This window comes from Carya illinoinensis, chromosome 3 (assembly GCF_018687715.1).
Source record: "Carya illinoinensis cultivar Pawnee chromosome 3, C.illinoinensisPawnee_v1, whole genome shotgun sequence".
Classification (NCBI taxonomy): domain Eukaryota; kingdom Viridiplantae; phylum Streptophyta; class Magnoliopsida; order Fagales; family Juglandaceae; genus Carya; species Carya illinoinensis.
This window is the reverse complement of record NC_056754.1, coordinates 16,572,491-16,584,044: the sequence shown is the minus strand read 5'-3', so window position 1 is coordinate 16,584,044 and position 11,554 is coordinate 16,572,491. Positions and strand designations below refer to the sequence as shown.

The window sequence follows — 11,554 nt, the reverse complement described above, 5'->3', positions numbered from 1 at the left end:
AGGGAGGAGGAACTCTTCCTACTCCCCGGTCCCCGCATGCTTGTTTGCGGCAGCTGTCCACCCAACGATCTACACTCCACTCAACTTTTGTTGAGTGGCACACTTTGCCAATAAGAGTAATCACAAAGATTGTTTTTCACTTCTTAGCACACACAAGTGAAGGTTTTTAACACCATCTTGGGAGGTATTGTTAAATACTTGAATTAGGCTTTGAGATTAAAGTGTGTACCCGATTGCCATGTAAAAGTACAATTTTCATATATACTAGTAATAAGTTTGATTTACATCAGCTTGTCATCAGGCCTATCTAATAAGGCTGAGGGCTACGCCTTCCAGCTGCAACATCAAAAGGGTCACCTGTCTTTAGAATTCTAGGAATTTATCAAAGTTGCTAACAAGAAAGATTCATGGCAGAGAAATTGCAGATGATAGAAAAGAAGAGGGATGTACAAACCTCTGCTTATATATATATATATATATATTTATATGTAGAGGACTGGCGAAGAATACAATGCAGAGAATTTAAGATGATTGACATCTGAAGAAATCAGCACCGTGCTCAACATCATCAGTTCTGATGCTTCCGCTTTGTGCCATAAGTATTCTGTACACTCTCTTCGAACAAACCTCGCCTAGTCTTCTGTCCTCACCAAGCAGCCCTTCTGTTGTCAAGTCCTTGAGAAGAAATTCCTTTTCATGCACCTGCCATTTGGGGGTTTAAGGGTACTCATCTTCTCGGTAACCAGCAGTACAGAAGTTACAATTATGAAAAAAGAAGAATTCATTCCCCTAACAGAAACATAATGAGTACTCGTGCATATATGGCACTATACTTTTTTTTATTGGCACCAGGTGTTCGGAAACAGCATCCCGACTAATCCCAAGGGTGCACAGGCCCTCAAAAAAGAGTTTCCTGCAAGTGCACATCAGGTAATCCAAGGAGCATATCCCCCAGTCCGATGGCCCTTAAAGATTGTTTGCACTCAAGAAGAAACCTTAGACCTGGGGGAATATACCCCAAAGCCCAAGGCCTTTACCACTTGAGCCAACCCCCAGCAGTTAACATGACACTACCTAGATAGTTAGATGTATATATGCCCCCAACTCTGAGAAATATGGAGAGACATCATTGCATTGACACACTTATATTTCTATATCTTTTCTATTCCATTGATTATTGTCAAGAACATGGAAGTTTTCACTAATGTAAAAATAGAAATAGACGATTAGTCCTCTATTCATATCTTATTTAGCTCTTCCTCAAATAGACAATCTATCTATTCTAGAGGTTAAGATATAAGCATGCTGACATACATAATTTTGGAAATAAAATGTCAGAACACAAAGGTCTCGTTTAGATATCCTGTACAGCTTTGCCATACATAATTCTAATACATGCAATGTACAGTAACTGCATTTCTCAATACCACAATTCTACTCCAACGCAATGAGATTGATCGAAGTTCTGCTAACAGCCTTAGAACAATTAGTCCCATTTCCTTCTTCAAGATCTTTAGTATACATTTTATTATTTTAGGTGCATAGTATATTTAGCAACTAGGTAGCAAAATGTAATTTTATTTCCAGGGGATGACAAAAAGGCACCAATATGGAACATTGTTACATGAGCCTACAGATCATACTGTTGCATCGAGGGCTCAGAAACAATTGGAAATAAAAAGTTGTGCCAATACATACCGATTTACTTGGGTCCATGTAGACACTTAACAGGGATTTCATGGTGGGGTACTTCTTCGAAATAGAAAGAGCAAATCGTGGTTGTACCTTTGGAATTGATATCAATGCTTTCAACCTGTGTTCACAGCAAAATCAGAAACACAATCAGTTGAGTCTTGCATATAAAATAAATGAAGGCATGAAAATATATGGTATAAGCAAATTAAAAGTGCATAAAGGAATGATTAGACCCCCAGAATAATAACAGTTCTTCCTAGAGCGCCCACATCCTTTTGCAACACAATAAGTTTCAATTTTCTATTTCAGGCGGCGGATCACAGATTCACAAACCACAGTATGAACCAGGCACAGGCATCATGAATACACACCATACATATTACATCTATTCAATGAAAACCCCTCTATCAATCTAATTACAAATTTTTATTTTTGAAAAGCATATTAAAAAGTTACCATTCTACAAGGGACATTCCTCTCCTTTACCACTAACATTTAAACCTAGAAATCTCACCTTCATACAAATGAATAAAAAAAAAAAAAAAAAAAAAAAAAAACAGCAACTTGGGATTCAGCTCCACGTGCCTCCCAAAATAAAAATCCTAATGATGTAGAGGTGATGCACCGGATCACATTTGGAGAACCTGCAGTTTTCATTGAGAATCACCAGATTTGGGTTTAAGACGGCTTAAAAAGGATAGGAGCAGGATTTTTGACGACAGAGAGAGAGGACCGAGCCTAGGAAAGCCTCAAATTGACAAGGGAAGGCTCATGTGGCTGAGATCCAACTCAACCGTAGAACCATTTGAGTTTGACTGCTTTCCAGAAAGATTCATTGATGACGCTGAAAGTTGAAGAAAAATTATTGGGCTTTGTGCTGAGCTCATCCATGATGAGAGGCAATAGTTTGTGGCAGTGGCGAGAGACGAGAGAGAAAAAGAAAGGAGTCCATTGTTTCTTAAGTCTGAAAAATGACTTCCACTTGGCTGAAGCATAGTCATTGTTTCCCATTAGTATTTTTGGCTGAACACATAAATTTATTCTGTTGACTAGCATTTTCTCAGCTGCACTAGCATAAAAATGTGAAGAACTATTTTAGGAAAACACATTAGGCTGAAACAAATGGAGCCTAAACCTCCATATCATGAAAGATATCCTCCACACCCATAAGGCATATTCAATAATATTAACAAGCAAACGCTAGATAGGGTGCCACATTTACCCTTTGCCCCAAAGGTGCATACAGGTGATGGAGATGCAAGAAGAGCCATTCACAATGCCACTAGGAGGGCTAGGCGTGCCGAGGCTAGCAGGGTTGCATGCATAGCTCAGGTGGTGAGGCGATGGGCATCCAAGACAAGTACAACTAGAGGAGTTTTATGTGTTGGCCAATTCCTTGATTTTAGGGGTTGGATGACAACATGACAAGTTCCTAAAATTTAGGGGTGGGGCGCCATTCATAGTGGTGGCCGGCCATGTTCCTTTTATTTAGAGATTTATTTATTTTTTTAATATATTTATGTTTAATTCCTAGTTTATTTCCTTTATTTTAGACATTAGATGTTGTTTATTTAAACTTAGGATTCCTTGAACTTAGAAGTGGATCTAAGCTTGAGATCTAGATCTAGATCTAGGTTAAGGGTAGAGAGGGGAGGCAAGGTGGCGCTAACCCTAGGGTTTTTCTATTTATATTTTCGGCTATTGCATTGTTTATTCATTATTGTTATGCCTTTATTCAAGGAATGAGAATTTTCTCTTCAAAATCTTTGAGAGTTAAGTACTAGCCCGAGCTAATCTTGATTTTCACCAACAAACCAATTTGAATCTTTGTGTTGCCTTGAGGTAACCATAGATCTAGCCAACCAACAAGCAAAAAACCCGAGATCTAATCACCCAACATGCCAAATACAAGTGAGTGAGATTGAGGCTTCCATCAACAGGTCATAGCCACCAAAGAACTACGATACAAACACAAGTTTTTTGGCATCTAATATTCAATAAGGTGTCCAACTTGGCAACATACTAATGAAAATAAATCCTAACAATGGAGAGTAAGTGGTTTTGAAAGAATTTTTTAATGAATACTAACATTTAACAAAAGCAAAAAAGCATATAACTCAAGTACACTAGAGGTATATCAGAAACCCACCAAAAAGAAAATTCACATTCAAAATCTGAACCATCCAACTATAAAAAAATAAAAACAAAACGAAAATAGGAGTGGAAGTATCAAGTATCAAACTGATCTCAATATAAAAGCTTGGGATTATGCATTAGGAGCTCACACCTTTAGACAAATAACTTTTCCATTGCCACATATACACAACGAAAAGGCATAAAAAATCTTTCCACTGGACACAACTCCCTTGCCTCTCAAACCTCCTATTCCAAGCAAGTTGGGTAATATATAAAGTGGTTTTAGAAGGCAGTGAAATATTCAATCTACAGCTTCTCCTAGGACTACTGTTCTTACTTTGGTCAAACAACTTGGTTATAGTTTAATATAAATCCATGACACGCTTCTTGCCTTAGTTTTCAATAAGGGGCATGTTAGCACTTTGTTATTTCTCTATGGAAAGCCCTAGGGGATGGCTCAAGTGGTAAAGGCCTTGCGCTTGGGGTATGCTTCCCCCAAGTCTAAGGTTCAAATCTCCTTGGGTGCAAACAATCTCTAGAGGCCATCGGATTGAAAGATTTTCTTCTTGAATTACCCGAGATGCACTTGCGGGAAACTCCTTGGCGAGTGTCTGTGCACCCTCGGGATTAGTCGGGATGTTGTTCCTTGAACCCGGTGCCAATAAAAAAAATAAAAAATAAAAAACTCTGGAAATTACCTATCAAAATTTCTCTATGGAAATTTTTGGACAATGACAACCCAAAGGTAAGTGCATTGACTATCAAACCATTAGTAAAATTAAAATTAAAATTCACTAGCGAAATTAATAATTTTTAACATTTGATGTACTAACCCCGAATTTGTTGGAATAAATAAACGATCAATACAATTTGGAGAAAGACTTACCATAAGCTCTTTTTGATTAGATTCTTATCAACGGCATCCTTGGGAATCAGGGACCCATTGGCATTAACAGATAGGCGCGTCAACTTCTTTCTGAAGTTTATTGAAGTAGAAGTAGAGAGAGAGAGAGAGAGAGAGAGATTAGTCAATCATAAATATGAATATAATGGGATCAAGAATGTTCAAACTATAGCATGGAGCTGGCGATTCTTACAGACTTATCAATAAATAGATTTACTAATCCACCAGTTTACATGATAAGTCTATGCAGAAAATAAGAAATAACTAAACAATTGTTAATCTTATCCCAATACAAAGTTAGGTACTCTTGTGCTGATGCTTATTATGGTCCCAATTAAAACTGACAAGAATAGATATCCTTGCTTTTACTTAATAACTGGTCATTGACCAATACAAAGTTAGGTACTCTTGTACTGATGCTTATTATGGTCCCAATTAAAAACTGACAAGAATGGATATCCTTGCTTTTACTTAATAACAGGTCATTGACAGGAGCAATGTGAGCGAATATTCTAAAAATCTTGAGGAATGACTATTTTTATGTCTCAATAAACATCAAAATTAATTGGTGAAGAAGCCAAAGAGGTAAGTAACAAAGAGTCGATAGCTACAATAAGATGAATAGTATATTTTTCTTTATTGAGAAAGTAATAATAAAATGACAGAAGAATTAAGTGGTGGGAAAGCCAAAGAGACAAGTAATAGGAAATCAATAACCACTATAAGATGAAAAGTATTTGTTTTTCTCTCTATTGAATTAGTAATCATAAATGGTAGGAAACCTTTCACCTTCAACTTTTAAAAAAACGAAAATCTTGATGTCAAAAAATCAAGTGGGTTAGTTGTGGTAATAAAGACAATACAATGAAATTTCTTTCATTTTTTATTTTTTATAAGTAAGAAAGATACAATGAAATGCCTTTTAGTATGTGAAAGGTTGGGATAGGTCAATGAAATTGAAAATAAAATGAAATAATGAGGAGGCACAATAGAATACAAAGATGTTTAAGAAATTATATAGGTAATATATTTCCGAATGCAACACAAAAGATCCATACAGGCACTCAGTACCTGAATTGGCAGGATGCCAGGCTGGAGGTCAAACCAACAACATGTTCTGCTAGTTCAGCTTCATCCACACATTGCCTGGAATGTACTTTAATGAAATGAGTGGTTAATTTTGCCAGCACCTGTATCACAATTTTGGATAACTGAATAAATAAATAATGACACGTGTGAAAAGATATATGAAAAGCTAGAATAGTCCTTTAAAACTTGAGTATCAATTCAACCTCTTCAACTGGTGGACGTCTCCAGCCATTATTATTCGACGGGTTCTTATACTGTTCCTGTTCCCTAATGTATTGTACAACCAGAGTTACAACGTTATCAAGCATAACCCAGGAGCAAAAATTGCAATATAGTAAACCCAAAAAATAAAGAAATGCACTGCAGTCGGATTATACGGCCCCAGGTGCATCACAATTCAGTAATTGCTGCATCTTTAATTGAAATTATTTTTTTTTATCAGTAATCAAGGTCTTGTATTCATAAAAGTAGGCAAAGCCCAAGTACACAAGGTGAACTTGGACACAGATAAGGGCAAATGAATTTTAAGAAAAGAACCGCTACAAACACAAAATAATTACACTATCAAGGAATCTGTTAGATCTACTTTATAGTAAAAGTAACTTTATAATCTGACGTACCATATCAAACCACATCAGTTTGTGGTTTAAACTTTTCTATCTGTAATCCTTTTGTTGCTAAAATATTTCCCTTTTAAGAATAGCTTGCTCTTATTGGCAGGTGAAAAGACAATGAAATAGATTATAAAAATAAGAAAAGAGGAAAAAGAACCATAATTGAACAGGGCAAAAAAATAAAATAGTGTAAGTGATGCATCTACATTACATGTTTTCAAGTCATCCCAAAGAATTCTTTTTTTTTTTTTTTTATATATGTATATAGTCATCCCAAGGAAATAGATATAGGATAAAATCTTACAAAGATTTCAATCAGAACTTGATTAGAAACATTTCTCTACCATTAATGAATATAGAGTTTTTTTTGTTTTATAAGTATTCATGAAGATAGAAGATTCATGAGAACAAATAAATGGTGACATAAAATAACAAATTTTCTCACTTTTATTTCCATCATATGAAGTTCCAAGCAATGAGCACAACACTGGTAAAACTAGTGTAATTTCTTTTTTGGATAAGGGTAGCGTATATTTTCAATATCATGACCTTTCCATGCAAACCACTATACCACTATTCTATTATAGGTCATATAAAATAAACATTGCGTATGATGCACCACGCTACCTCTTGTCTTCAAAAAACTGATCATCATTAAATGGCTAGAAGATGCAAAATCCCACTAATACACTACTTTATCATACTATTGGAGATAAAAGAACAAAGGAATGACCTGCTGCATGAGAGTAGAACTCAGTCGCACCTTTTATTAATATATGCCATTAATCTATTGGCGACGTAGCAAATTGTGTAAGATGGGTAATGACTTCGGACACGGGAAACATGGTCATGAAGAGCTTCATTGATAACAAGATTACAGAATTCATCTGCCTCATGTACTAGCAATACGTATGGAATCTCTATACCATTAGAAGAAAGCTGTAATAGACGAAAATAATTATATGTCAAAAAAGGCAAAAGTAATAACATGTAGGTTATAGGTGTAATGTAACAAGGGAATATAAAACCTTAAAACCAGATTTCACGCTCAGCATTGACAGTTTAAATATCTGTCACTAGTGACTAGTCACTGTTTTCTTTTAAAACCTTAAAATTAGATTTCTTAATCACTATCCAGTATCCTACACAAGTTCTCTCTTTCTCTCAATCATTTCTTTTCTTTTTGCTAAATGAAGACATCATTTAATTACCAAGCTGGTTGTGGATTCAACTAAATAAAATCCATATTGCTGCCCCCTTGGTTGACATATTGCTAGCATATAATAGGAATTGAAGCATACTTCAGGAAACTAAGAGGACATTTTTCTAGTTTTCTAATTTTACTCTTTGGAAAGCTAGATGTCACCTGCAATTCTAACTTCTTGTGGCTTGTGACCCATGGCTGCCTGTTTCAGCTCAAGTAGGTAAAGTAGTTTTCTCTTTGAAAAGCTACAGCCCAAACACGATTTTAACTTGCCATGAGCCCATAATGTGGTTTGTTCAATCTAAAGAGATGAAAGGGAAGGGAGGATTAAACAAAGGAAAATCTTAAGAGTCTCTGTTCCTTGTCAAGAATTCTGCTAAGAATTTAGTACTGTCTCCTCTCTCTAAGAATTTCTAGACAAACTGTACCTGTGATAAATGTTCTGGAACAGTCATTGTCCACACAATCGATCTTTCAATTGGGTTGGAAGTTATACGGTAGGTAAGCCCTTTTTCAGCAAACCTCGTAAGCAGATGCCCTGAAGTAAGGAGGTAAAACTCAGCTCAGGAGGTTTAAAATTAACAGACATATGAACTGTTTAACATGGTATCTATGAGAGAAGAATATGGAGATTCAATTTTAAATGGTAAAGGAAAAATAACAACAAAAAAACTTGCCTCCAACTGACCCCAGTTCTACAACTTTCGCATCAATTTCAGCTACAATGGATTTTGATGCAAGCTTCCCTTTTTCCCACTTTTTCTTTTCTTTCTGCATTTTTTTCAACTCTGCAGCCTCAGCCTTCTGTGCTGCTTTTTGCAACTTCTCTTGCTGAATTATGGAATTCAATCAGCTACTTGTCCACTGGATAAATATACTAATTCACATCATTCAAACTTACTTCCTTCTTCTGTTTCTTCTCTTCCATTAAGCGAGCTCTTTCCTCCTTCGCCATCTTCTTCCTTCCAGCAGCTCTGTCCATAGCCTTTTTCTTCCCAGCATCAATTTCAGTTCCTTTCTGACTTATAATCTCATTCATCTGCTCCATGTTAACAGTTTCTTTGTTGAAAGAATCGAGTACCTGCTAATCATTTATTGAAGTCATTAAATGCACTCAGTAAAGTGGCATCCAACATATTGGTGGTCCACCAACCATTTAGAGAAATTTAAATTGGCATCATAATGAACAGATTAGTGAGCAAGTGGGGTAGGAAACATAATATTCCATAGAAATTCAAAACATATGATCTTAGGCTTCAAGTATGCAAAACTATGAAATTTTAATACTGTTTCTCAAACCACAAGCATACATGGGTAAAATATCTCCATCCCATAATTTCTTCTTAGATGTTTCATACACTTTACCCCAGCCAAAAGAAGTATACCAATTGTCGCATTGAAATTCTTCATCAATCCATTTCTTGTCAGCAAGTGCCAGCATCAAAGATGCCATGACTAACAAAATGATCAACACAAGTATCTCTTCCTCCCAAACAAACTTCAAGCATTCTGTGGAGTTATTGGCAGTGCGATGCTGCAGTTGAGACTCCTCGGGCAAGTAAATGCAATTATAAGATTTATTTAGACATGGAGGAACCTATGTAGCACCCATTTGATGTTCATTTTTCTCCATCCCATTTCTTCTATACAAGGATGCAAAGCAATGATGGAAAAGTAAGGGAAGATGTGAAATTTAAGCTGCTAATGGATGATAAGCTTGTGAGCAGTAACACATCTCCTGGAATTCATTATATAATTTTAAATTTGTAATTGCTTGCCATTGGCATAAAAAACACCACCAAATATGAATTTTGGTATATTCCAACGAATCTAAAATTAAACAAATGATGATTATTATCCTTCAGTAGAGTACCACATAATTTAGCCAACGTTACCAAAACCGAAAAAGTATATAGGCGGGTATAAAATGTTGCATGAGAACATTTTACTGGTCAATACATTCCATTATGCTACCCTACTTGCATATTTTAACACAAACTTTTTGAATTGTTTTTACTTATGTAACAGAAAGCTCACCGCCAAAAAACCAAGCTTAGATTTTAAAGATTATGCACTAGGTTGCATATAGACAACCTAAAGTTAAGACTCCAGCATAAGAATTGACAAACCCAAAGAGACAACTTAAATTCAACCTCCAACAAACTAAAAATATATTTACAAGAAAATAGAAAAAATATCAGACCACCATGCATTAAGAAGTACCTGATTAGCATCATCTCGCAGAGCAGTCAAATGCAAAGAACCTTCCCTAGTCATTTGCTTTGAATTATCAATCCCTGAAAGCATCCGCCATAGGTCCATTAATGAAATACGAGCAAATCTCACCATTTTTATTTGCCAAAAACCATAGCTGAGAATTTCGGGCAGCATGAAAAAAAAATCATTATTTAAATTTTAAAAAATAAATAAATCTTATACGGATTAGACATTAGCATGCCTAGAGAACTCGTTGATTCAAAAGACCTAGAACTCCAATCCAAGTCCATCGCCAGGTCAAAATCGCTGACCGTTGTTTCGGTGTCCTTGCACTTTTCCCTTCCAGAACCATGTTCAGACTCATTGTCGGACTCCAAGCATATCAACCCACAGATTCCTGAGAAACAAGCAAACAAATCCAAAACCAGCCCAACATTATATTAATCTAAAGATACACACAAATCTCTTAACATTCAAAGTTAGATTAAATAATCTCCACATAACTCCCAAAAAACCAAAACAAAAAAAAGAGGGAGTTTGGAAAGAACCAGATAACAAAAAATTGAGGATTTTCTAGCAATCATACAATTAAGAAATGAATCGAACTAACCTGAGAACTTCTTCTCAGAATCTGAAACCCTAATCTGGGAACCCGATGAGCCAGTTGTGCATTTGACGATCACTACATCGGAATTTGGGGCGGACATAGGGGTATCGGGGACGAAGGAGGGGGTGGATTTGGGACCCGGCTTCTGCGGGGTTGGATCGTCGAGAAGTACCAGAGCCGGAGGGTTTAGATTAGGCTCAGATTCTGTTCGGCGTTGTTTCTTGGAGGGGAAATGCACTGGGGTTGAGAGCGCATTTTGGTCGTCTAAATCTTCTTCGTCGTCGTCGTCGGAGAGAAGGATTGGCCGGAACATTTTGGGAGGAACTATAGGGAAGCAAATCGAGGAGAGCGAGGCAGTGGTAGTACTGGGTTCCGTTTCTTTCTTCGAATAAGCGCGGGATTGTTTGAGCAGAGGGGCCTGTTTGGTTACGAGCGTTTGCATGAGGATACGTGGGATTTCCAGGTTCGCTTGGAGGATATTTCTATTCAGGGATTAGGTTTTAACAAAGTGATGCTGTAATGCAATTAGGCCCATGGGCCTGAAAACATTGTTTCGGTATACATTCTAGTAGCTTCACTTTTGTTTCGGTACCCAAAATTAATATGTTTTAACCTTATCATTTTGAGAAAAGCTCACAACCGGTAATGTGTAATATTCAATTTTATACTAGCCAATAAAATCACACCACGTATGAGCTTTATTTATCTTCTAATGTCACCTACCTTATGGAATAACTCAATTTCATTCTCTCTCTCTCTCTCTCTCTCTCTCTCTCTCTCTCTCTCTCTCTCTCTCTCCTCTCCTGAATCCCTACAATTTCCCTTTCCTCCCTCCTCCCGAATCACTGCTCTTTGTCATGTGCCTGGCCTGGTCTACAGGGCCTTATCTGAGGGCCCATTATCTGATTAGGTTATTTATTTATCGGTTGGGTTATTTATTTATGTTGAGTTATTATTTAAGTTTGTAGTTAGTGACAGGTGCATGTTCTACTGAATCTTGCTGATTTTCAGCCTTAAGAATCTATCAAAAAGTATTGTTGCTGTTATTTTGTGATTTTATTATTGTTAGTAGTGGTCCTGTAAGTTGT

At 36.5% G+C, this 11,554-nt stretch overlaps 1 protein-coding gene across 3 annotated transcripts; it reads right to left on the bottom strand.

Annotated features, from left to right (window-relative positions):
- Positions 1-233: 233 nt before the first annotated feature.
- Positions 234-10,921, bottom strand: LOC122303501 (crossover junction endonuclease EME1B-like). Of its 3 annotated transcripts, XR_006240748.1 has the most exons (13): positions 10,470-10,921; positions 10,101-10,256; positions 9,866-9,939; positions 8,544-8,726; positions 8,320-8,473; positions 8,071-8,180; positions 7,202-7,377; positions 6,028-6,091; positions 5,807-5,925; positions 4,718-4,807; positions 1,699-1,813; positions 455-702; positions 234-336 (listed from the first exon to the last, which is right to left on the bottom strand). XR_006240748.1 is itself a non-coding variant. In XM_043115309.1 (12 exons), the coding sequence occupies exons 1-12, from the start codon at positions 10,906-10,908 to the stop codon at positions 523-525; spliced, it is 1,860 nt and encodes a 619-aa protein (XP_042971243.1). In that variant the 5' UTR covers positions 10,909-10,921; the 3' UTR covers positions 234-522. The 3 variants fall into 3 exon arrangements, 2 of the variants coding, with proteins under 2 accessions (XP_042971243.1, XP_042971244.1); XM_043115309.1 differs by having other exon boundaries at positions 234-702; XM_043115310.1 differs by having other exon boundaries at positions 234-702; positions 8,544-8,723; positions 10,470-10,920.
- Positions 10,922-11,554: the final 633 nt, after the last annotated feature.

What these genes read in the sequence shown, in the direction of transcription:
- LOC122303501 (XM_043115309.1), bottom strand. Translation starts at nt 10,908, where the DNA reads ATGCAAACGCTCGTAACCAAACAGGCCCCTCTGCTCAAACAATCCCGC. An exon ending in TGCGAGATGATGCTAATCAG is followed by an intron (nt 8,727 to 9,865) that starts GTACTTCTTAAT and finishes ATAAATGATTAG; the next exon opens with CAGGTACTCGATTCTTTCAA. An exon ending in AGAAGAAACAGAAGAAGGAA is followed by an intron (nt 8,474 to 8,543) that starts GTAAGTTTGAAT and finishes TCCATAATTCAG; the next exon opens with CAAGAGAAGTTGCAAAAAGC.